The sequence below is a fragment of the Rhinoraja longicauda genome, chromosome 15 (genome assembly GCF_053455715.1).
Source record: "Rhinoraja longicauda isolate Sanriku21f chromosome 15, sRhiLon1.1, whole genome shotgun sequence".
In the NCBI taxonomy this organism is placed as follows: domain Eukaryota; kingdom Metazoa; phylum Chordata; class Chondrichthyes; order Rajiformes; family Arhynchobatidae; genus Rhinoraja; species Rhinoraja longicauda.
The window spans coordinates 35,261,301-35,284,605 of record NC_135967.1 but is presented as its reverse complement, the minus strand read 5'-3'; the positions used below and the strand labels follow the sequence as shown (position 1 = coordinate 35,284,605).

The following is a 23,305-nucleotide window of genomic DNA, read 5'->3' as shown; positions in this document are numbered from 1 at the left end:
ATCTGAACAGACTCGGAGATTTAATACTTTCAAATAAAAAGGAATGTTCTATGAAACACTTGGAAAAATAAAACAATCCCAACTCAGAATAGCAGAGTCAAAGTACTCATACTCCCACATTTGTCCCCTTATTTTATAGATAACATTTTTCAGGATAAAATTACCTTCTTTCAGGCGGTCACCTTCAGCTTTGGTTTTCTTTTGCCGCTCTGACCCTGCCAGATCTACCAGATGGAATTTGGAATGGATGTAGTAGTTTCTGTGAAAAGGTGGACAGACAGTCAGTTAGTACTTTGAAGCAGGCATATTACAACACTTGCACATTTACCATTTAGGAAATCTATTAATTCAACCAACAATATTTACTTGTCACTGTTCTTTCTCTGCTCGACAGCAATAGTGAAGATGGCATGCGATCGGGATGACTGGGAGTTCATAGCTGTTGCAGCGACTGTCCTTATAGAATTCCCTTGCTCCAGGCATCCCACCATATCCACGGCAGTGTTTACATTCTTTTCTATCAGTCCTACAATCTGAGAGAATTAAATAAAAAAGTTCTACAAGAAAGGAATATTTAAGAGTGTTCAAAAAATCAAGGGAAGTTGAAAACAACAGAAACATTAACACACCCAAACCAACCCGACTAGAATCCAGATCTGCAGATTATTCTCCAGAATGTAATTGCCCTTTAGAGCATTTATTTAGAAAATGAATTGCCTCTGCAGAATGTCTGCTCTTGTCAATTTTAAACAGATGTCACCAGTTGAAAATGTGGCATCAGACAAACAGATTAGGTATGTAGAATGTCAATCACATCTTCAATATATAGAAGGCACATATTGGCAATTGTAAGGAAGGAAATGTCATGCATACCTTTATTCCATCTTTGGGATCTTCTCTAATGTGGATCTGTGATTTCTCCCGAGATGTATCCAATAAGTCCAAAATCTCCTCATTATAGATCTTTAGGACAATAAGAAGTGTAGTTTTAACATAATTGTAATAATTTCAAACTGCAGCCCTGAAAATGTATCAATTTAGTACCCCCCCAAAAAAACCCAAAGGTTTATCTTCAATACTAAATTACACAAGTTTCCACAGGCAACTTGTAACCAGTGGAAAGGCAGTTTTCAGAGTGATCATTTCCAACAAGCAACTTATTGTCTTTGCCCATTTTTCATTCAACTCCTTCCTTCCCAAACAATTCAAATTCTACGGCTACATCCCTGTCCCACAAAATTGGTTTAATGTTACGGAAGTACAGATGCCTAGTTGCCACATTGCTCATGATCGATTGAAAAAAACACCATCCTTTGCAATTTATTCAAGTTAGGAAGCTTCTATAATGTAGGGCGTAGGATAGCAACTAAACATGGCTAAGAGTAGGAATTAACAGGCCCTTTTCAGAATGCCAGGCCATGACTAGTGGGGTGCTGCAAGGCTCAGTGCTGGGACTCCAGTTATTTACAATAACCTAATTTGATGAAGGACATTCGTGCTATTGAGGGAGTGCAGCGTAGATTCCCGGGATGGCGGGACTGACATATGATAAAAGAACGTGACGACTGAGTATATTCACTGGAATTTAGAAGGATGAGAGGTGATCTTATATAGAAACATAAAATTCTTAAGGGATTGGACAGGCTAGATGCAGGAAAAATGTTTCCCATCTTAGGAGTCCAGAACCAGGGGTCACAGTTTAAGAATAAGATAGACCATTTAGGACTGAGAAGAGGAAAGACTTTTTCACCCAGAGAGTTGCAAATCTGTCGAATTCTCTGCCACAGAAGGCAGTGGAGACCAATTCACTGGATGTTTTCAAGAGAGAGTTATATATAGCTCTTGGGGCAAATAGAAACAAGGGATATGGCGAGAAAGCAGGAATGGGTTTCTGATTCTGGATGATCAGCCATGATCATATTGAATGGTAAGGCTGGCTCGAAGGGCTGAATGGCCTACTCCTGCAAATATTTTCTATGACTCGTGTACTGACGCATTGTGGTCTACTATCTTACACTATTATACTTAATATGATTGTGCCAATGCATAGGAGGATTGTCACTGAGTGTAAAAAAATGCACTGTACCTGTGGACGCATGACAAAAAAGTATCATTGAAAATGTAAGCGGTGAGAATTTAGGAGGTAGTCGAGGGACCATGAGGCAACAGAACGATGTGCAGCAAGGACACAAGGACATTTTTCAGAAATTGTCTTAATGGATCCACAATCTCAGCCTTCCCTCACCTCTAGATAGGAGACCTTTAATGCAAAGTCATTTTCTGAATTATCTTCAATCATCTTAAAGAGCATGTTTATTACTCTTGGAATGACACCAACACCTGGATCTCCCTCCTGTCCAGACATGAATGTGCCACCCATTGAAAAGGTCTTTCCAGAGCCAGTCTGTCCATAGGCCAGCACTGTAGCATTGTATCCTAGAAAAGTACAAGAGATTAAACAAAAAGGTCAACGCTATCATAAAGGACACAATAAGTAATCATCAATGTTTAAAATGCTTAAAGACTTGCTTGACAGAGTCCGATTGTAAGTGGATATTCTAGTAAACTTTAAGGAAACAAAATTGGAGCTGGCCACGAACTAGCATTCATGTCGATCCAAGAGCACCCACCAATTCAAAGCTTTAATGACCACCCAGCCCCCAAGTAAGTACGCTTGCTTGTTGACAGATTTAGCAGAACAAAGGAGCTAGTAACTGACTTGAGCAAGCAGGATGGAGTACACACCCCAGTCTGCATCAATGGGGCTGAATGAAGATGGTTGGGAGCTTCAAAGTCCTAGGTGTTAATAAGGACAACTTGACCCAGCCCAACCACATGACTATTACAGTCTAGAGAGCACACCAACACTTCTACTTAGACGATTGTGGAAACCTGGCAGGTCCCCAATGTCTCTTCCCAATTTCTACAAAGTACCATAGAAAGCAGAGTATCGGGATGCATTACAGCCAGGTATGGCATCTACTCTGCCCAAGACCTCAAGAAATTGCAGAGATTTGCAGGATGCAGCCCAATTCATAACATAAACTAACGTCCCTCCACATCCAAATCGACACTGCATTCCACGATACCTCAGGAAAGCAGCCAGTCATTCTCCCTTTCCCTTCCCTCTAGTTTGACAGAATTTTTAAAACACTTTACAGCAAGTACCACCAGATTCAAGAACAGCATCTCCCCACATTTAGCACACTTTTGAACAGACCTTTCATCACCAAGGATATATTCCCAATCTACCTCGAAGATCTCGTACGTTTTTCTGACATTTTCTTTGTAGCTCTAACAATATATTCTGCACTCTTTTTTTTTTGTTGCATTACCTGTTGTACTCATGCAAGATCTGCCTGGTGTGGTACGCAACGTACAGTTTTCCCAGTGAATCTCGAACTCGGTAAGTCTGACAATAAATCAATGTCAAAACTGCTAACTATATTTTCAGATTATTAGAACAGGATGTGTACTTATAAAAGTTATCAAATATGTGACAGGTGGAAGAGTCAAAAGATTTGACAAAAAGCTGCCACCAATGGTAATCAACAAGCAACACAAAAACAAAACTTCAAGCTTTTCATTAATATGTATAGTAGAATGTTAGTACCTTTGAATATTCCCTGAATGAGGGGATCAACAGTGACCTTAAACACTTCTTCTTGCTCAGCACACGGATCAAAGACATAATCATATGAAAAACACTTGTTTACGCCCAAAATCACCTGTAATATGGAAGAAAACAAAAACACACCACATGATGAAGATAACATTAGGTTCGTTCTTGCCCAAATATTCCAATCTTCTACTGAAACACCAAATCCACACGAGCTATTAAACGACTAAATTATTACCTGTGGCTCTCCTGGTGTAAATGTTAAGCACATCTGACATCCTTCCTCAATTTCTTTGCGTACAAGTGGTCGACAGCGCAAGGCCACTCGTACTGGAATTACCTTTTCTTCTTCTCTTACCATTCTGCAACAGATAAGATTGGGTCGAATTGCCAAGTGCACATTTTATCTGAAACATACTCATCAGATTCAAACATTGAAGTGGTTAATGGAACTAACTAGACAAATGCCAGAGGTTTGGGGAGATAAATGTGATCAAATTTACCAATTAGCAAATCAAAGTCTGACAAGAGAAAGTGCAAAAATGTAAAAGGCAGTTCAGAGGTCAAGCAACAAGAAAAATATGGCAATAATTGAGAACATTTAAGAACAAATGTACATACTAACTTTTACAATCATTAATAGAGTGGAAAGATTTGCATGTGGGAAGAGGAACGAAAAATAAGATCTTCTGCTTGATATATTTTACTGCCAAGCCTACGTGGCGGCACGGTGGCACAGCAGTAGAGTTGCTGCCTTAAAGCTAATGCAGCGCCGGAGACTCGGGTTTGATCCTGACTACGGGCGCCATCTATAGTTTGTACGTTCTCCCCGTGACCTGCGTGGGTTTTAGATTGGAGCCTGGAAAGACTGTCTTTCCAGGTGAGACAGAGGTTCACCTGCACATCCTACAACCTCATCTATTGCATCCGCTGCTTTAGATGTCAACTTCTTCACATCGGTGAAATCATACGCAGGCTCGGCGATCGCTTCGCTCAACACCTGCGCTCAGTCCGCCTTAACCAATCTGATCTCCCGGTGGCTGAGCACTTCAACTCCCCCTCCCATTCCCAGTCTGACCTTTCTGTCATGAGCCTCCTCCAGTGCCATAGTGAGGCCCACCAGAAATTGGAGGAACAGCACCTCATATTTCGCCTGGGCAGCTTGCAGCCCAGTGGTATGAACATTGACTTCTCCAACTTTAGATAGTTCCTCTGTCCCTCTCTTCCCCTCCCCCTTCCCAGATCTCCCACTGTCTTCCTGTCTCCACCTATATCCTTCCTTTGTCCCGCCCCCGACACCAGTCTGAAGTAGGGTCTCGACCCAAAACGCCACCCATTCCTTCTCTCCTGAGATGCTGCCTGATCTGCTGAGTTACTCCAGCATTTCGTGAATAAATACAAGTTAGGGCTGCTTGGCTTTATAGCAATAGACAGTTTGCATCATTAAGTACTTAATAGACAACTTGAGATAGCTGCAGGAAAAGCAGCACTAAATAAATATATGGCTTTGCAGCAGAAATATTGGGCATTATGCTCCATTGTGGGCCAATTCTGGAATATCAAAAAGCTTAAGATTTTGCAATGTAACTGGGGAGATTTACTCAGGTTTATACGTCATGAAAATACAAAATATTTCACCTTTTCCTTCACGAGGCCAGGACATGCAGGGGGTGGGGTTGAAAAGAGAAAGCATGAATAATTGGACTGACATCCAATTATTGGTTGGCCTTCATTGCGAGAGGGTTTGAGCTTAAGAACAAGGTCCTACTGCAGTTGTACAGGGCTCTGGCGAGACTGCACCTGGAGTATTGGGTGCAGTTTTGGTCTCCTAATTTGAGGAAGGACATTATTGCTATTGAGGGAGTGCAGCGTCGATTCACCAGGTTAATTCCCAGGATGGCGGGACTGACATATGATGAAAGAATGGGTCGACTGGGCTTGTATTCACTGGAAATCAGAAGGATGAAAGGGGATCTTATAGAAACATATAAAATTCTTAAAGGATTGGACAGGCTAGATGCAAGAAAAATGTTCCTGATGTTGGGAGAGCCCAGAACCTGGGGTCACAGTTTAAGAATAAAGGGCAGGCCTTTTAGGACTGAGATGAGGAAAAACTTTCACCCAGAGTTGTGCATCTGTGAAATTCTCTGCCACAGAAGGGAGTGGAGGCCAATTCATTGGATGTTTATGAGAGAGTTAGATTTAGCTCATGGGGCTAAAGAATCAAGGGATTATGGGGAAAAAAGCAAGAACGGGAAACTGATTTTGGATGATCAGCCATGATGATATTGAATGGTGGTGCTGGCTTGAAGGACCAAAAGGCCTACTGCTGCACCTATTTTCTATGTCACTGGTGTTAAAGAATTTATATTGGCAAATTTTCAACTTTTCCAGTGCCTCTTTTCCAGTTGCCATTAATACACAAGTACAGTGGGTGATCTTACACAGACCCAATAGAACAGATCTTCCAATCATTATTTCCAGTTTAGTTGGTTGTTTGCAAACCACAAACACGAGTCAGCAAGATGCAAGGTGGTGAATCCTCGTATGCAAGCACATTGTCAAAATAAACTTCATTAAAGACTGACTGATTTAGTTGTACAGTCTGGCTTAAATGCTAACTGGGGAATCTGAAGGGCCTCGACCCAAAACATCACCCATTCCTTCTCTCCAGAGATGCTGCCTGTCCCACTGAGTTCCTCCAGCTTTGTGTCTTTCTTCGGGGAATATCCAATGTTGGTGTTGTAGCAAGGTTTGCCTTCGCTTAAGTAGTTTTAAATTATTGGTGGAGTTCAGTGGAAAATGTTTACATTGCACTATTTTACTTTGAGGAATTGTAAATCTTGTTACAACTAAATGTTTTTTTAAACCTAATCTGATCAAGGTAAAATACATTTTAAAGTACAGAAACAGAAGAAACAAGTAAGTATACAGGGATTAATACACCATTAATTAAATACTGCATGTTGGTAGTGGTTTCTCAAGGTTTCACGGTCAGTTTATTGTCACATGTACCAATTAAGGTACAGTGAAATGAATTATGGATGAACTATAAAACAGATTCAGTTCAATCAGTTTAACAATAAAGATACCATGTAGAAACAAGGACTCCTGAAGTTGGTTTAAAAAGAAAGGACAGAAAGTGCTGGAGTAACAGCCAGGCAGCATCTCTGGAGATAATGGATAGGTTGCATGGTACTCCTCAGAGGTTCAGCAATCCTTCCCATTGACATAACCAAAGCCCCCTCAAAGCCAATAAATATTTCAAACACAGCCAAATCGGTGAAAGATTTCAAAAACATTTCCAGGGAGAGTTAAAAGTTTGTAGTAGGAAACCAAACAAATGATTCCAAATAATTGTAGGATACTGCCTTTGGTTGGGCGACTGTTTAAGGGAATGCACTAGAGATTACAGATGAAAAGAAATTGCAAGATGTGGTTGATTTAAAAAAATCTGAAATCAAATGCAAATAAAATATTTAAATTCAAAAGGTAGGTATACAAGACAGAGAGCCACAAGTAAGGCCTCTGCAATGTAAATAAGGCAACACTTTATTTTTAACTGCAAAAGGGAAAGAGGCTGAAATTAGAATGTGGGGAACTTGGGGCATTTACCTGAAATAGTAGTTAGCACGTAAAATTGATTTTCAAGCCACGTGGATAGAATAAATTAATAATGTGAAAAAAAGGAAATGCAGATGCTGATCTACACCAAAGACACAAAATGCAGCGCGACCCGCTGAGTTCCTCCAATGTTTTGTCTATCATCGAATGAGTTTGGATACAGAAATGATAGTTCTAGGAGCTTTTTGTCCAGAAGCAATTAAACTATGAGCAACCCACCAGACCGGCGACGTACTGGTTAATCAGCCAATCCCCTACTAAGCATTTTGTGTCTATATACTGGTTAATCAACCAGGGCAAAAAAAAATCTGGTTTAGTACGGATTCAAGGATTGTACTCGAGTTGATTAGCGTACTTAATCAACACGAGTACAATCTTAGAATCCATACTAATCCAGAATATGATGCCCTGGTCATTGTACCCGTTCTCATTAAAGGGAAGAGAGTACATTTCAGGGGGAAGATTGTTCAGCGGCCTAACATGATAAATCTATGTGTAGCTCGACATTCAGAGGCCATCGCAGGGCTGACGTACTCTTCCCCTTGCCCAGACAGCTCTTTCTTGCCTTCGGTCAAGCAGTTGCAAATCCCCACCTTCAAGTTATTGTCGTTCCCGTAGTTTGCAGCGCCGTCCCGTCCAACCCCGCTCCGGGTTGTTGCTCACCCTCCACTCTCTCGCTCCAACCGCCCGCCGCTCCGACACACATTCAAATCCTCCGGTAGGCCGCGCTCAGCCAATCAGCGGCCGCCTGCAACGGGCGTGATGACGCAGAACGCTCCTTGCGTCGGTTCATTGCGTCACGGGCGCGGGGGGTCAGCGGCGGTCGCCATGGAAACGGCGCTGGTCAATGTCAGCGGATGGAGAAGATGGCGTGAGTCATGGAGTCAGAGACATGGAGTCTGAAAAAGGGTCTCAATCCAAAACGTCACCCATTCTTTTTCTCCAGCGATGCTGCCTGTCCCGCTGAGTTACTCCAGCATGTTGTGTCTATCTGGAGTCATAGAGCCAGACAGCGTGGAAACAGGCCCTTCGGCCCAACTTGTCTATGCTAACCAACATGTCCCATCTACACTGGTCCCACCTCCCTGCATTTGAACCCATATACCTCTAAATCTGTCCCGGTTGCCTAGGTTGGTCATTGCTGGCTGCCACACCAACAGTCTGTCTCGTCTTTTCCTTCTTTGTTGTTTTATAGTATTTGTTAAATGTATGTCTATGTTTTGGTGTTCTTTCGCTTCTTTTATGTGGGGGTGGGGAATACCTTTTTTAATCTCTTGACGGAGATGCAAAATTTTTTCCCGTATCGTATCTTGGCCTAACATCGTGGAGCTGGTGGCCTCTTGTATACACTGGAATTTAGAAGGATGAGGGGGATCTTATTGAAACGTATAAGATAATTAGGGGATTGGACACATTAGAGGCAGGAAACATGTCCCCAATGTTGGGGGAGTCCAGAACAAGAGGTCACAGTTTAAGAATAAGGGGTGGGCCATTTAGAACGGAGATGAGGAAGAACTTTTTCAGTCAGAGAGTGGTGAAGGTGTGGAATTCTCTGCCTCAGAAGGAAGTGGAGGCCAGTTCATTGGATGCTTTCAGGAGAGAGCTGGATAGAGCTCTTAAGGATAGCAGAGTGAGGGGGTATGGGGAGAAGGCAGGAACGGGGTACTGATTGAGAGTGATCAGCCATGATCGCATTGAATGGCGGTGCTGGCTCGAAGGGCTGAATGGCCTACTCCTGCACCTATTGTCTATCGTCTATTGTTGGAGATCGACTTTGGGAGCTCCAACCGCGGGAGCTTCGACCGTCCCGGGGAAGCCCCGACTGTGGATGGTTCGACTGCCCCAACCGCGGGAGAATAAAGATGAAGAAGCTTAGACTATTGCCTTACATCACAGTGAGGAATGTGGGAAATCCGCTGTGGAGGATGTTTTAGTTAACTTTTATGTAGTTGTGTGTCTTGTTTTAGTACTTTTTTTAGTATGGCTGTATGGTAATTTGAGTTTCACTGCACCTTAATTGGTACACATGACAATGAACAGACCTTTGAACCTTTATACATATACTGCCATTTTAAATGTCCAGGATTGTTGACAAACATTGATGTTATCATTGTCAACATCAGCATTCAGAGTCTGAAGAAGGGTCTTGACCCGAAACGTCACCCATTCCTTCTATCCAGAGATGCTGGCTGACCCGCTGAGTTACTCCAGCATTTTGTGAACATCTTCGGTGTAAATCAGCATCTGCAGTTCCTTCATCAGCATTTATTCTTTTGGCTCAGCTGCTATGGTGAACCTCCTGCTCGTGTGGCATAGGCTGCCTAATTTATAGTGTGTCTTAAATATTTTCCGCTTAGATATAAATCACTCAACGATTGCGGTATTGGTTTTAATTTCAACTAACTGCTCAGTAGCGGAAATATTTTGTACGTGTTTTTGTTCAACGTGCTATTTTGGCTGAGATCTGGCAGCACCTTTGGCTTTGACTCATGAGGTTGTGGATTCAGTCCCCACTAATACAAGAAATGAATATGTTACCCCTGTGCAGAGCTACAGTGTTGTGAGATGGTGTGATGTGAGACAGCAGGACTTATACCGGGAAAGATGAGTAGCCTGGCAGAATAGTGGCCTCTTCTCTGAAATTGTGATGGGATTTCTTTGAAAACTTGACAGGCTGATGCAGGGTAGGATGATTTTCCTAGTTGAGCATATATAGTGCAAGTAGTTCTGCTATAACTCATGTTTCTGTAAAACACAGACACACAGAGCCACAGATGCTGGAATCTTGCGTAGAACAACACCAAGTGCTGAAGTAACTCACCAGGCCAGGCAGCATCTCTGGAGGACTTGGATAGGTAACGTTGGCAAAAGAAGGAGGACTTGGAACGGTGATGTCGTCTAAATAGAAACATCATCTATCCATGTCCTCCAAAGATGCTGCCTGGCCCGCTGAGTTACTCCAGCACTTGGCGTTCTACACAAGATTCCAGCATCTGCATTTCCTTGTATCTACTCTTTACTTTTAAAATCTTGTGAGAAATAACCATTTTTATATTTCATTGCAATTACAGTTCGCCTACATTGACAGGACCTTCTAAACATGCAACTCTCAATAGAATCAAAGGGTTCAAGCAACAGCCCTCCAAATCGAACATCATCCTGACTTGGAAATATGCACCACTCTTAGAATTGTAGAATAGTTCAGCCCAACTCATGATGCCTATCTATGCTAATCTTTGCCTGTCATAGGCCCATAACCCTCTGTGTCTTTTTTATCCATGTACCTTTCCAAATGCCTTTTAGATGCTGTAGTCGTAGCTGCCTCTACCACTTCCCCTGGCCTCTCATGTGGATGGCCTCACCCTCAATGTGAAACGCCTACCCCTTACACTCCTTCATCTTCACTAGATGTATATCCTGAAATCCCCCTACACAACTCTGGGAATATCTTCATCAGCAACATTGACAGAAGTCCACTATGGACAAAGGAAATATATTTGGTAGCTTTGGTAGAACAACTGAGTATTTCTAGATGTTTTAATGCTCTTTAAGATTTGTGGTATTTTATATTTTTCTTATCTGTTAACTCTTCTGCTCTTGCTGCAGATGCTAATAGTAGTCATTGGGTCCATCTTTTTCTGCTTCTGCCTCCATTGACTCGCAGCATTCTCATTACCGGCAAGGAGCAACCTTTCTTAACTAATATAACACAAAGAAATCCACAGTGCCATTATGTTTTGATGTTCCAGTTCGAGAAGGCCATTCAACACCCCTTCCCAAAGATAATTAAGAATTGGCTTCTGACAGATCCTGAGAAAAGAAACAAAAAAAACCCACAGGCAATCCCTACTAGGGTAATCTGTAAGCCTTCCGATTGAAAATATTGATCTTTTTGGGAATTTCACAAAAAGTATTGGGGTTTTAGGATGGTGTTAGAAAACAATTTAAATGCATTGAAGCAATTTCTAAGATCAAATGTCTCTTAACCGGAGGGCAACGTATAAGGTTGATATATGACTCGGCAGAACTTATGGATACGTATTACATCATGGGCTGAGGATCAGTCCCCTATGTAAGAACGTAGAACACAGAATACACCACAGGAACAGGCTTCTATTCCCTCTATTCCCTCGCAAATCTTTAAAATTTCCCCTATCTCGCTTTAAACCTATTCCCAGTAGTATTTGATCCTATAGAAACAAAAATTCTGACCATCTCTACCTTACCCATGCCTCTCATAATTTTATATATATATATCTGTCAGAATACCCCGCAGACTCCAGAGAAAACAATCAAAATATGTTCAAATCTCTCATTGGAGCCAATATACTTCAGTCCAGGTGATATCCCGGTGAACTTCTTATTCACCCTCTTCAAAGTCTTCTCATCCTTCCAATAGTGCAGCAACCAATACTCCGAATACGTCCTAACAAAAGTTTTATACAGCTGCAAAAGATCTCCCAATTTTTTTAATCAGTAATCTGATCAATGAAGGCAAGCATGCCATATGCCTTCTTTACCACCCTATCCACTTGTGTTGCCACTTTCAGGGAGCTACCTCAGAGCAATGGTCTTGAAGGGAGTGAATGTTTATGGTGGAGAATGTTGATGGTGGGTAATCAATCAAGCAGTCTACTTTGTTCTGGATGAAGTGGAGTTTTTGAATGTTGTTGGAGCTGCAGTCATGCAGCCTAGAGTATTCCATCATACCCTTGCCTTGTCCTGTCCTCTATAGATTGATAGAGAAGGGTCTGGGATGCATGGATGCGAATTTCCACCAGTCTCTGACCAGATCTCGTAGCTACAGTAGTAATGTGGCAGGTCCATTGGCATGTTTTCTCTGCAAATAAATGAACTTCCCACATGTGTTCTGGTTTCTTCCCACATTCTTGCGACATGCTGGTTGGTAGGTTAATTGTGTGTTGTAAATTGCTCCTACAGCAGGTGGGTGATAAAATCTGGGAGAGTTGATGGGAATGTGGGAAGGATAGGTTAGAAGGAAAATTTGTGGGGCCGTGGGATTGATTGACATAAATTCACCTGATAGTAATGCAGCAAGCAGTTAAAAAGCAGGACTGGAGGAGGCAACTGTTTTTCCGACAGCCAGTTCCACACTACGTGCTGAGGGACTCGTTGAAGCTTGGAGCACTCAATGCCAAGGTTCTGTGGGGGACCACAGTCTAGGATCCTACTGCTGGACACTGAGGGATAGAGTCCCCTCAAACAAAGGAAGGGACATCACCCCAGGGTGCCACCAATGTGGCAAGGGTGCTTGATGTAAAGTTGCGAAGACTATACAATATGACTCTATTGACACTGAATGTCGGAAATGTTTTTCACTGTTCTTGTTTTGTATATATATTTAATTCTGAATAAAGTTTATTTTTGGAAATAAAAATAGCCCTTCCTTGAGCAATTCATTTTTTTACAATGTCACGAAAACTAATTCCCCAAACACCAGTTCCACATATTATTTTTCCTTTGTGGTTTTTAATGTTCATTTGTTCACATGTCAATAATTCAAAAATTAAAATCTAATATTCCAAGCCACATTTACAAATAAAAGCACACCATTTGACATCATCATTGTCCATGTCTCTTTGACTATCCTAGGGAAACCTTATGGCTGCAGTGAAGGAGTTTGCAAATGGCTTTGTTTGATGATCTTGAGGAGATCTAGACATGTAGGCCCTGAATTTGGACTGCTGCATATGGCAACAATTCTTAAAACGTCACTGATCCAACTCACAATTCAAAATGTTTGAACTGTTTGAGGGACGTGGCTAAAACCCTGGGAGAATTGATACTTCTCTGGTCTCATTTAGTTTTAGTTTGGTATTAAAGATACAGTGTGGAAACAGACTTTTCTGTCCACCAAGTCTGCACTGACTACCAATCACACATACAATAGTTCTATGTTATCACAGTTTGGCATCCTACAAACAGGCCACTTTACAGAAGCCAATTAACTGACAAACCTGCAGGTCATTGGAAGGTGGATGAAAATCTTTGCGGTCATGTATAAACTCCATACAGAAGGCACCCATTGTCAGGATCAAACCCAGGTCTCTGGCACTGTTAGGCAGCAACTCTATCTTTGAAATCAGAAGGCAGTGGAGGCCAATTCTCTGAATGCATTCAAGAGAGAGCTAGATAGAGCTCTTAAGGATAGCGGAGTCAGGGGGTATGGGGAGAAGGCAGGAACAGGGTACTGATTGAGAATGATCAGCCATGATCACATTGAATGGTGGTGCTGGCTCGAAGGGCCGAATGGCCTACTCCTGCACCTATTGTCTATTGTCTATTGATGATGTGGAGGAGAAAAGATCCTCATGGCAGGGCCCAAACAAGCCTGTAAGTTCAATTAGCAACCACCTAAAAATATCAACAATTGTGAAGCATTCTTAACTTGGATTCAGTGGTGAGAGAAATCTAATATACTTCATCTTTAAACAGTAATAAACAGACCAACAAAATAACCACCTATATTTACTATTATTTTTGTAAACAGATAAGGCAGGAAATATGCATAGTAAAATGTAGTAATAGCAATAAGAGAAATGTCCTATTAATTTCTTCCTAGTGTGTTGATGGAAGGATAAACATTGGGTGGTATATCAGGAATAATACTTAGTCTTTTACATTTAACAGAGCAGGTGGAGTAACCTCAGTTTAATAATATTCACTTCTGGAGTAAATCAGACCTCGAAACACTTAGGTTTGATCAGGAAACTGGTAATTCATGTAAACCCAGGACTAAATTTGTGTATCCAAACTAAGATCTATACATGCCCATTCATAGTCATGTTAGTTCACAGACCACAACTGCTAATTGTTGAGGTGATGGGTCCCAGTATGCAAGCTGCTAGGCAAGGCTATGTATTGAAAACTACAACCTATACGCAGCCTGAAATGTTTCATGGCCAGTGCTATGGAAAATTTGTGAAGGGATGGTAAACTATAAGGCATGAAGCTACCATTGAATTAGAGACACATTGTCTATCATTTTTTGGAAAACATTTCTTTTGAGTGGCTCTAATATTTCCAGACATTTGGGGAGACACGGACTGTTCTGGAATGAAGTATTCCCAGTCTTCTTTGTATGCTTTGAGGGAGCAAAGTTGATCCTTGGTAAGGGGAATTTTGTGTGAAGGTCAGGGCTTAAGAATTGCAAGTAGACAGAGATATAGAGATATATTGCAAGTAGACAGAACATAATTTAAAATTTTAAAAATTACATATTTTGTATTATACACTGCTCTCCTGAGACTTTGGTTCATTTCGAAACAAGATTTTTAAAAAAGAATGAGGTACAATTTTTCTTTGACTTTTTCTTTGCACACTTAGAAGCCACAATCCAGTTGCTGTGACACCACACAGCTAAATATAGAGGTATAGAGTTTTCAAAACTTAATCAGAGTATCGCCTCCTCATTGTCCCCTGACATGTTAGCTACTGGATAGAGATACAATAAAGAAATTGTTAAAATGTAAATAGTAATTTGGGAGCAGCCACATACAAAGGCTCTATAATTTCACTGGAAAGAAAAATTGGCCAAAGTCCTGGCTTAACCATGACTTGATAATGGATAAACAATCTGATAGTACATTGGTGGCCATGAAAAGGAGCATGATATCATAGATTATCTTGTAACAATCATAACTCCACATCTACAATTATTGCACATCTGATGCACTAAGAACCGTGCTACTCATTATTTATAAGCACAACTTGGGCTTGACAATCAGAAATACAAATTGGAAAACAGTGATATAATAGATATTGAAGAGGAATATGACAGAACATTAGAAAACAATGATGTGTATTACATAATGAGTAAATAAACATTTGCCTTGATAAAGGTGAGATGATATGTTTTTGACAGAAAAATAAAAAGACAACATATTTCTTGAGCTATAGATATGTGAACAGGATAGAGTAACAGAAGGATCTGTGATCTCGTCTAAAGTAGCAATGTTGGTTAACAAAGGGGCAAACAAACAAACAAAAATATAATTGGTTTAATTTCCAGGGGGGTTAAAAAAAGAGTTTCCAATCCTGTATCAAACCTTGATAAGAGAAAAATTGACATTTTTCTAAATTCACATGTAAAAACATTGAATTTATTTATTTATTCGTCTTTATGCAATGGTCATTACGCCCTCTCTCCATTGAGGTCTAATTTTCAATTGCTCATTTGAGTTACTTTGAAGCAATTTTGTCAGCCATTCAATATTTTGTATGATACAGAGAGGAGAAAATATTGTGGATGCTGATGTAGCCTTATCTTCAGTAACTCTTAATCATTCTTAGAAATTAGAAAAGGAAAATGCATCCATTTGCAGACTAAAAGGAGATCAGTAATATAGAATAAGAGAGAAAGGGAAAGTCCACACAAGAGAAAGACCGAAGAGCGAAGAAGCAAGAGAATAAAAATGTGTTAACGTTACCCATGAATTTACTTTGTTGTGAAAGGCTTATTGCTTTTGGCATGGTATATCTATTTGACATGAGCTTATTTGTCAAGTATATGGTGTGTGACAGCAACCTACATTCAATTTGACCAGTTGTTAGCAACTTGTTAGCATTTAGACCAAACTGCATGCAATAACATTAGAAACAAACTACTTTGTCAGATGCAGAGTTTCACGAGGCCGACAGGTTTGAATTTAATCAAAAACTTTAGTTAAATTTAGCTATTAAATAATGGAACCTGGAAATGATTCCTGAAATCACCTGGAATCTAATTGAACAGTTTGAACAGATTCCATGTGAAAATAAGAGATTCTCATGAATGTTATAGGAAGGAATATACTTGGGTATTATAGTTTGTATAGGGAGTAATGAATACCTGCATTAAACCTGCAGGATGAATTCTAACCATGTACTTGGATGAGGATTAGATTCTATGATCCCCAGTTCCCAGGACTCTACGTTTGAATGAGGCAGGGATTAAAACAAAAGGCTGCAACATTAGTTCCATTTTGGGGCTCTTGTTCCTCTTGAGTGCTGAGTGATGCATGCAGAATTTACTCTGCAGGTTAATGAATGTTAGGGATTGAGCGACTGGCTGAACAGATCTCAAGGTTGTGAATATCTAAGTGCAATAATAACATTTTGAGTTAACTGGGGAGATTCCAGTTCAGAAAATAACAGATGACCTGTGCTAATTCACGATATCAATTCTTTTTACCTGTCAAAGTTTTGTGTCTTGACCTGCAAAAAAAAAGTTTTTTTCTTCATAAATTGAATGGTATCAGTTGATCTCATGAACACAATTTCCTCCACCACCAAAATATTAGTCAATTAGAGGATTCTTACGGATAGTATTTCCTCTCACTTCAAAAAGAATGGGCCAATTAGAGAGTGTCAGCATGGCTTTGTGTGGAAAAGGTCATGCCTTTCAAATTTGATAGGGTTTTGTCAAAACTGATTGATGAGGGTACTGCAATTCATGTTGTCTACATGGATTTTAGTAAGGCACTAGACCAAGTGGACCCATTGGGCACAAAACTCTCCTGCATTGGTGCAGCACCCTCTCCTCCCCCTCTCCTCCCCCACTCCCCCTCCCTCCCCTTCCCTCCTTCCCTCCTCCCCCTCCCCTCCCCTCCCCTCCTCTCCCCCCTCTCCCCCCTCCTCTCCCTCCCCCCCCACTCCATCCCCCTCAACCCCCCTTATCCTCCCTCCTCCCCCCTCCCTCCCTCTCCCTAGGAGATAGATTTGAACTTTAAAATGTGAATAACTTTAAAAATATAACACCAATTTCAATGAAACATCTTCCATTAGCACCAAAGGGACGGCGGTGAGTAAGGTGGGCCTAAAATTGTTGTGCTTTCGTGTCCCGTTTTGGCTGTAGTTCAGGAACAAACAAACAAACAAATTAGAGTTTTAGTGTATAGATTTCACAGGGATCAGTACTAGATACATGTGGTGTATATATAAATGATATGGACCAAAATATAGATGGGTTGATGAGTGTATTTGTAAAAGACACACAAGTTGGTGGAGCTGCAGTCGATGATGAAGGATGTCAAAGGATACAGGGGGAGATAGATCAGATACAGATCTGGATGAAGAAATGGCAGGCAAAGTTTAATCTGAACACTTCCTTATCTCTATGTCTCCCTCTCCCCAGACTCTCAGTCTGAAGAAGGGTCTCACCCCAAAAAGTCACCCATTCCTTCTATCCAGAGATGCTGCCTGTCCTGCTGAGTTACTCCAGAATTTTGTGTCTATCTTCGGTGTAAACTAGCATCTGCAGTTCCTTCCTACACTATAGTGTTCCATGTTCTACATAATTTCAATGAATCTTTTTACCACGCAAATCAGTAAAGTTTAGATCATAAAAATATATACTGCAGAGCAGGAATACTCTGGCTTGGCCTATCATTCAAATAAATCATGTCTGATCTAATCTTGGTCTCAGTTTCCTCAGCTTTCTAATAGATCATAAAATAAAATAATGATATCCCTTACCGTTGAATGAAACATACAAGGAGAATCACCAGTAAAGACACAAAATCAACAGTTATCCATATTGCGTGGTAGACTTTCGGAGACTGAAAACAAAACAGGACAGAATTAAACAGAAATGAATGAAATAAATTTAGAATTGCTACAACCAAGATTACAGAAGAGGAAACAATTTAGAATATGGCCATTATCAATGCCTATTCTGTACAGCAGAGCAAAGATTTAGATACTGAAGAAGGGTCTCGATCCGAAATGTCACCCATTCCTTCTATCCAGAGATGCTGCCAGTCCCGCTGAGCTACTCCAACATTTTGTGTCTAAGATTTAGATGGTCTGCTTTCTATTCTCTATGGTTAACAAGAGTCATCAAATGGACTCAAAGTCAACCTGATCAAATTGTGCTGATTTTTTTTGTTACAACAGCTTCAATTTGAAACTACCAGCATTTAACTGATTGGCAGATTATAAATCATTTAATTTAAGTTTAAATATAGGAAAAATAATTTTGCACATTCTTGTATTGCTTGGAGCTGGCAAACATTATAAAACTAAGCATCAAATTTTCAGAGGTTTCATTAGTTAAGATTATAAATCAATGATTTTTAGGCACCATAGTTCTAAGCACAGGTGCAAATTGAAGCTAATAAGTGAAACAAAAGGCTATAGATTTGAAACATTAACTCTAGTTAACATTAATTCTTCACAGATTTACCTTAACATGACAAGTACCTCCAAAATCCTCTGGCTTAATTTCATTCTAGATCACCTCTACTTTTCTAGCCATTAAAAAAAGGCTCAGCATCTTATGCACTTGCCCAGGCTTGAATTTTGCTGCCTACACATTAATATTTTTCCCACTGAGGTTTGCCAGGTGCTTTCACTATCCAATCAATGAATACATTCATGTGATAAAGAATAGATCTTGTTACTGTTACTTAGGTGTTTCCTTCTGAAAAGGTGAACTGTAAATGACGAATGCAATTTGTGCCCGGAATTTACTCAATATATGCGAAAAGTATTTGATTTGTGGGGAGATTAGGCATGAAATCTATCCATTGTACTCCTCACTGACATTTAAAAAAAAACCATATATGTGGTTTGAAATACCAGTATTAACTGGGTTGCATCCCACATTCCTAAATCTCAACAGGCAGGAATGTTTTGGTCTACCTTCTGCAACTCCAAAGAATGATATTAAGCTGGAAAGAGTGGAGAGGATGTTACCAGGATGTTACCAGAAAGTGAGGGCTTATGCTAGAGTAAGAGATTGGGCAGGATAAGATTTTAATCCTTGGAGTGCAGGAGGCTGAGGGGTGATAAGGGCAACTGTTTCATTCAGAGGGTGGTGGAATTAGCTGCCAGAGGAGGTAGTTGGGGCAGGCACCATAAAGCATTTAATACACTTGGACAGGTACATGGATAGGAAAGTTTTAAAGGGATATAGACCAAATGCGGTCAAATGGGACTAGCTTTGATAAGTTGTCTTGGTCGGCATGGACGAGTTTGGTCTAAGGGCTTCTTTCTGTTCTGTATCGCTTTATGACTCTGTGACTCTCTATAATCTTAACTGCTCAATTACTCAATGAACAGTTTTGTTTTTCACTGTTGTCTTGTGAAAAAGAGATTTATTTTACAAAAAGGAAGTTCCAACAAACAATTTTCTTATTACCAATGTTTGCCATGTAATTCAAGAATAGATGAAGAAGCGTACAATTCATAAGGATCATAAGACATTGGAGCAGAATTAAGCTATTCAGCCCATCGAGTCTCCTCCGCCATTTGATCATGGCTGATTGAATTTTCCATCTCAGCCCCATTCTCCTGCCTTCGTCCCATAATCTTTGACACTCTTACTAATCAAGAACCGATCAATTTCCACTTTTAAAATACCCAATGACTTGGCCTCAACCACCATCTGCAACAATGAATTCCACAGAGTCACCATCCGCTGGCTAAAGACACTCCTTCTCGGCTCCATTCTAATTCTAAGGCTTCAATTATACTTCATTACACACCTCCCGCCCTATGTCATTTACATCAGTTTAAAGATTTCACTTACCAGATGCCAAATGGGTACATCCATCTTCTTCAAGATATGACATGCATTGGTTGTGACAGAATTTACTTTGGCACACCATAGTGTTGAGAACACCCAACGTTCATCGACAACATAAACGTTTGTGCTGATATTTTCTTTTGCATAGTTCCTGAAAGTACAATTTCCACGAAACAAGGCATTTGCCAAATACTTTCAACAAAATGTCAAATTATCCTGAACAAAATGGTTAGATCCTCTGTTCAACATTTGACTTTCAATTGAAGAAACTTTTTCATTTTCTGCAGCCTTGGAAGCACAAAAGTTACTTGCACCAAATCTGGAACTTCAAACTTATTTACGAATGTAAAAACTGCTGCAGTTGACATATGATCTAATATTTATAAATATTCCTATCAAACCTCAAATTTTCCATTGGCAACTTTCTTCAAGCTAATGTCAACATCCAATCCTGATGCATGAATACTGGAAAAACTAAGTCAGGTGATTGGGCTGCACTGATTAAACTCTGAGAAATCCATTTCACAAAATGCTGGAGTAACTCAGCAGGTCAGGCAGCATCTCAGGAGAGAAGGAATGGGTGACGTTTTGGGTCGAGACCCTTCTTCAGACTGATGTCAGGGGGGCGGGACAAAGGAAGGATATAGATGGAGACAGGAAGATAGAGGGAGAACTGGGAAGGGGGAGGGGAAGAGAGGGACAGAGGAACAATCTAAAGTTGGAGATGTCAATGTTCATACCGCTAGGCTGCAATCTGCCCAAGTGAAATATGAGGTGCTGTTCCTCCAATTTCCGATGGGCTTCACTATGGCACTGGAGGAGGCCCATGACAGAAAGGTCAAACTGGGAATGGGAGGGGGAGTTGAAGTGCTCAGCCACCGGGAGATCAGGTTGGTTAAGGCGGACTGAGCGAAGGTGTTGAGCGAAACGATCGCCAAGCCTGCGTTTGGTTTCGCTGATGTAAATAAGTTGACATCTAGAGCAGCGGATGCAATAGATGAGGTTGGAGGAGGTGCAGGTGAACCTCTGTCTCACCTGGAAAGACTGTTTGGGTCCTTGGATGGAGTTGAGAGGGGAGGTAAAGGGACAGGTGTTGCATCTCCTGCGGTTGCAGGGGAAAGTGCCTGGGGATGGGGTGGTTTGGGTAGGAAGGGATGAGAGGACCAGGGAGTTACGGAGGGAGCGGTCTCTGCGGAACGCAGAAAGGGGAGGGGATGGGAAGATGTGGCCAGTGGTGGGGTCCCGTTGTAGGTGACGGAAATGTTGGAGGATGATTTGTTGGATACGCTGGCTGGTGGGGTGGAAGGTGAGAACGAGGGGGATTCTGTCCTTATTACGAATGGGGGGAGGGGGAACAAGAGCGGAGCTGCGGAATGTAGAAGAGGCCCTAGTGAGAGCCTCATCTATAATGGAAGAAGGGAAGCCCCGTTTCCTGAAGAATGAGGACCTCTGATGCCCTAGTGCGAAACACCTCATCCCGGGCGCAGATGTGGCGTAGACGGAGGAATTCGGAGTAGGGGATAGACTTTCTGCAGGACACAGGGTGGGAAGAAGTGTAGTCCAGATAGCTGTGCGAGTCAGTGGGTTTATAGTAGATGTCAGTCACTAGTCTGTCTCCAGTGATGGAGATGGTGAGGTCCAGAAACGGGAGGGAGATGTCGGAGATAGTCCAAGTATATTTAAGAGCAGGATGGAAATTGGTAGTGAAGTGTATGAAGTCAGTGAGTTCTGCATGGGTACAAGAGGTAGCACCAATGCAGTCGTCGATGTAGCGGAGGTAGAGTTCGGGGATGGGGCCAGTGTACATCCGGAACAGGGATTGTTCGACGTACCCGACAAAGAGGCAGGCGTAGCTAGGGCCCATGCGAGTGCCCATAGCTACGCCTCTGGTTTGGAGGAACTGGGAGGAGTCAAAGGAGATGTTGTTAACACTCTCCTCCGCCTAGCAGAGCTGGTTCTTACCCTTAACAACTTCTCCTTTGACTCCTGATCTGATGTCAACTTCTTTACATCGGCGAAACCAAACGCAGGCTCGGCGATCGTTTCGCTCAATGCCTTCCGCCTTAACCAACCTGATCTCCCGGTGGCTGAGCACTTCAACTCCCCCTCCCACTCCCAGTCTGACCTTTCTGTCATGGGCCTCCTCCAGTGCCATATTGAGGCCCACCGGAAATTGGAGGAACAGCACCTCATATTTCGCTTGGGCAACTTGCAGCCCAGCGGTATGAACATTGACTTCTCCAACTTTAGATAGCTCCTCTGTCCCTCTCTTCCCCTCCCCCTTCCCAGATCTCCCTCTATCTTCCTGTCTCCACCTATATCCTTCCTTTGTCCCGCCCCCCTGACATCAGTCTGAAGAAGGGTCTCGACCCGAAACGTCACCCATTCCTTCTCTCCTGAGATGCTGCCTGACCTGCTGAGTTCATATCATATCATATATATACAGCCGGAAACAGGCCTTTTCGGCCCACCAAGTCCGTGCCGCCCAGTGATCCCCGTACATTAACACTATCCTACACCCACTAGGGACAATTTTTACATTTACCCAGCCAATTAACCTACATACCTGTACGTCTTTGGAGTTACTCCAGCATTTTGTGAAATAAATACCTTCGATTTGTACCAGCATCTGCAGTTATTTTCTTACACTACTCTGAGAAATCCATAACATGCCATTCTATCCCATCATTGAAGCTCCTCTAGAAAATGTTGAGGATGAAATGATGGGAGACTTACCTGTAAGTACTTGTAAGACTTAAGTCAGCACTAGTATTATTTCAGATTAGTTTATTGCCACAAATTGCAAGGTGCAAATGAAATCTCTTGTTCACAAGAAGCTCACAGAGTAAAGAGTATACATTCAGTCATGTTAAATGCAGCAATAAATGTGTGCATTGCGTTTATGCGTCTGTTAATCTGCTGCAAGTAAGAATTTTATTGATCCATTACTGGTATGTATGCCAATTATACTTAAAGCAGCAGAATGATACAAATGGCATGAATGGTACAAAATTGTTCCTTTGCAGAGAATGATCCTTAAAACTACAAAATCTATTCTGAAGCAGATATGTGAAATTTAGAGAGGATTTATTCATGAAAATCTGTTCAGAGTAAAATTCATGCCTAAGTTACGCACGTGGAAGCCGAGGTTCAGTGTAGGGAACTTGATTAAAAAAAACTTTAGTGTAATTCTGTACAAAGAACTTCATTGGTGCATGGTGGCACAGCGGTAGAGTTGCTGCCTTACAGCGAATACAGCGCCGGAAACCAGGGTTCCGACTATGGGTGCTGTCTGTACGGAGTTGTATGTTCTCCCCGTGACCTGCATGGGTTTTCTCTGAGATCTTTGCTTTCCTCCCACATTCAAGACGTACAGGTTTGTCGGTTAATTGGCTTGGTAAACGTAAAAATTGTCACTAGTGTGAGTAGGAAAGTGTTAATGTGCGGGGAGCGCTGGTTGGCGCGGGCCCAGTGGGCCGAAGGGCCTGTTTCCACACTGTATCTCGAAACTAAAAAAACAAATTCACAAAATA

The 23,305-nt window shown here is 41.5% G+C and overlaps 2 protein-coding genes across 2 annotated transcripts in view; both read right to left on the bottom strand.

Moving 5' to 3' along the window:
- The window catches only part of LOC144600411 (chromosome-associated kinesin KIF4-like), a 39,609-nt gene extending 31,669 nt beyond the window's left edge, over positions 1 to 7,940 (bottom strand). Inside the window, exons 1-7 of the mRNA XM_078412004.1 lie at positions 7,837 to 7,940; positions 3,858 to 3,981; positions 3,614 to 3,728; positions 2,246 to 2,436; positions 874 to 963; positions 367 to 533; positions 165 to 259 (exon numbers count right to left, since the gene is read on the bottom strand). Coding sequence (XP_078268130.1) covers positions 165 to 259; positions 367 to 533; positions 874 to 963; positions 2,246 to 2,436; positions 3,614 to 3,728; positions 3,858 to 3,980 — 781 coding nt within the window. The 5' untranslated portion in view covers position 3,981; positions 7,837 to 7,940. The remainder of the gene's footprint in view (positions 1 to 164; positions 260 to 366; positions 534 to 873; positions 964 to 2,245; positions 2,437 to 3,613; positions 3,729 to 3,857; positions 3,982 to 7,836) is intronic.
- A 9,047-nt stretch (positions 7,941 to 16,987) lies between these two features.
- The window catches only part of gdpd2 (glycerophosphodiester phosphodiesterase domain containing 2), a 56,569-nt gene continuing 50,251 nt past the window's right edge, over positions 16,988 to 23,305 (bottom strand). The window contains exons 13-15 of the mRNA XM_078411851.1: positions 19,776 to 19,923; positions 17,720 to 17,802; positions 16,988 to 17,093 (exon numbers count right to left, since the gene is read on the bottom strand). Coding sequence (XP_078267977.1) covers positions 16,988 to 17,093; positions 17,720 to 17,802; positions 19,776 to 19,923 — 337 coding nt within the window. The remainder of the gene's footprint in view (positions 17,094 to 17,719; positions 17,803 to 19,775; positions 19,924 to 23,305) is intronic.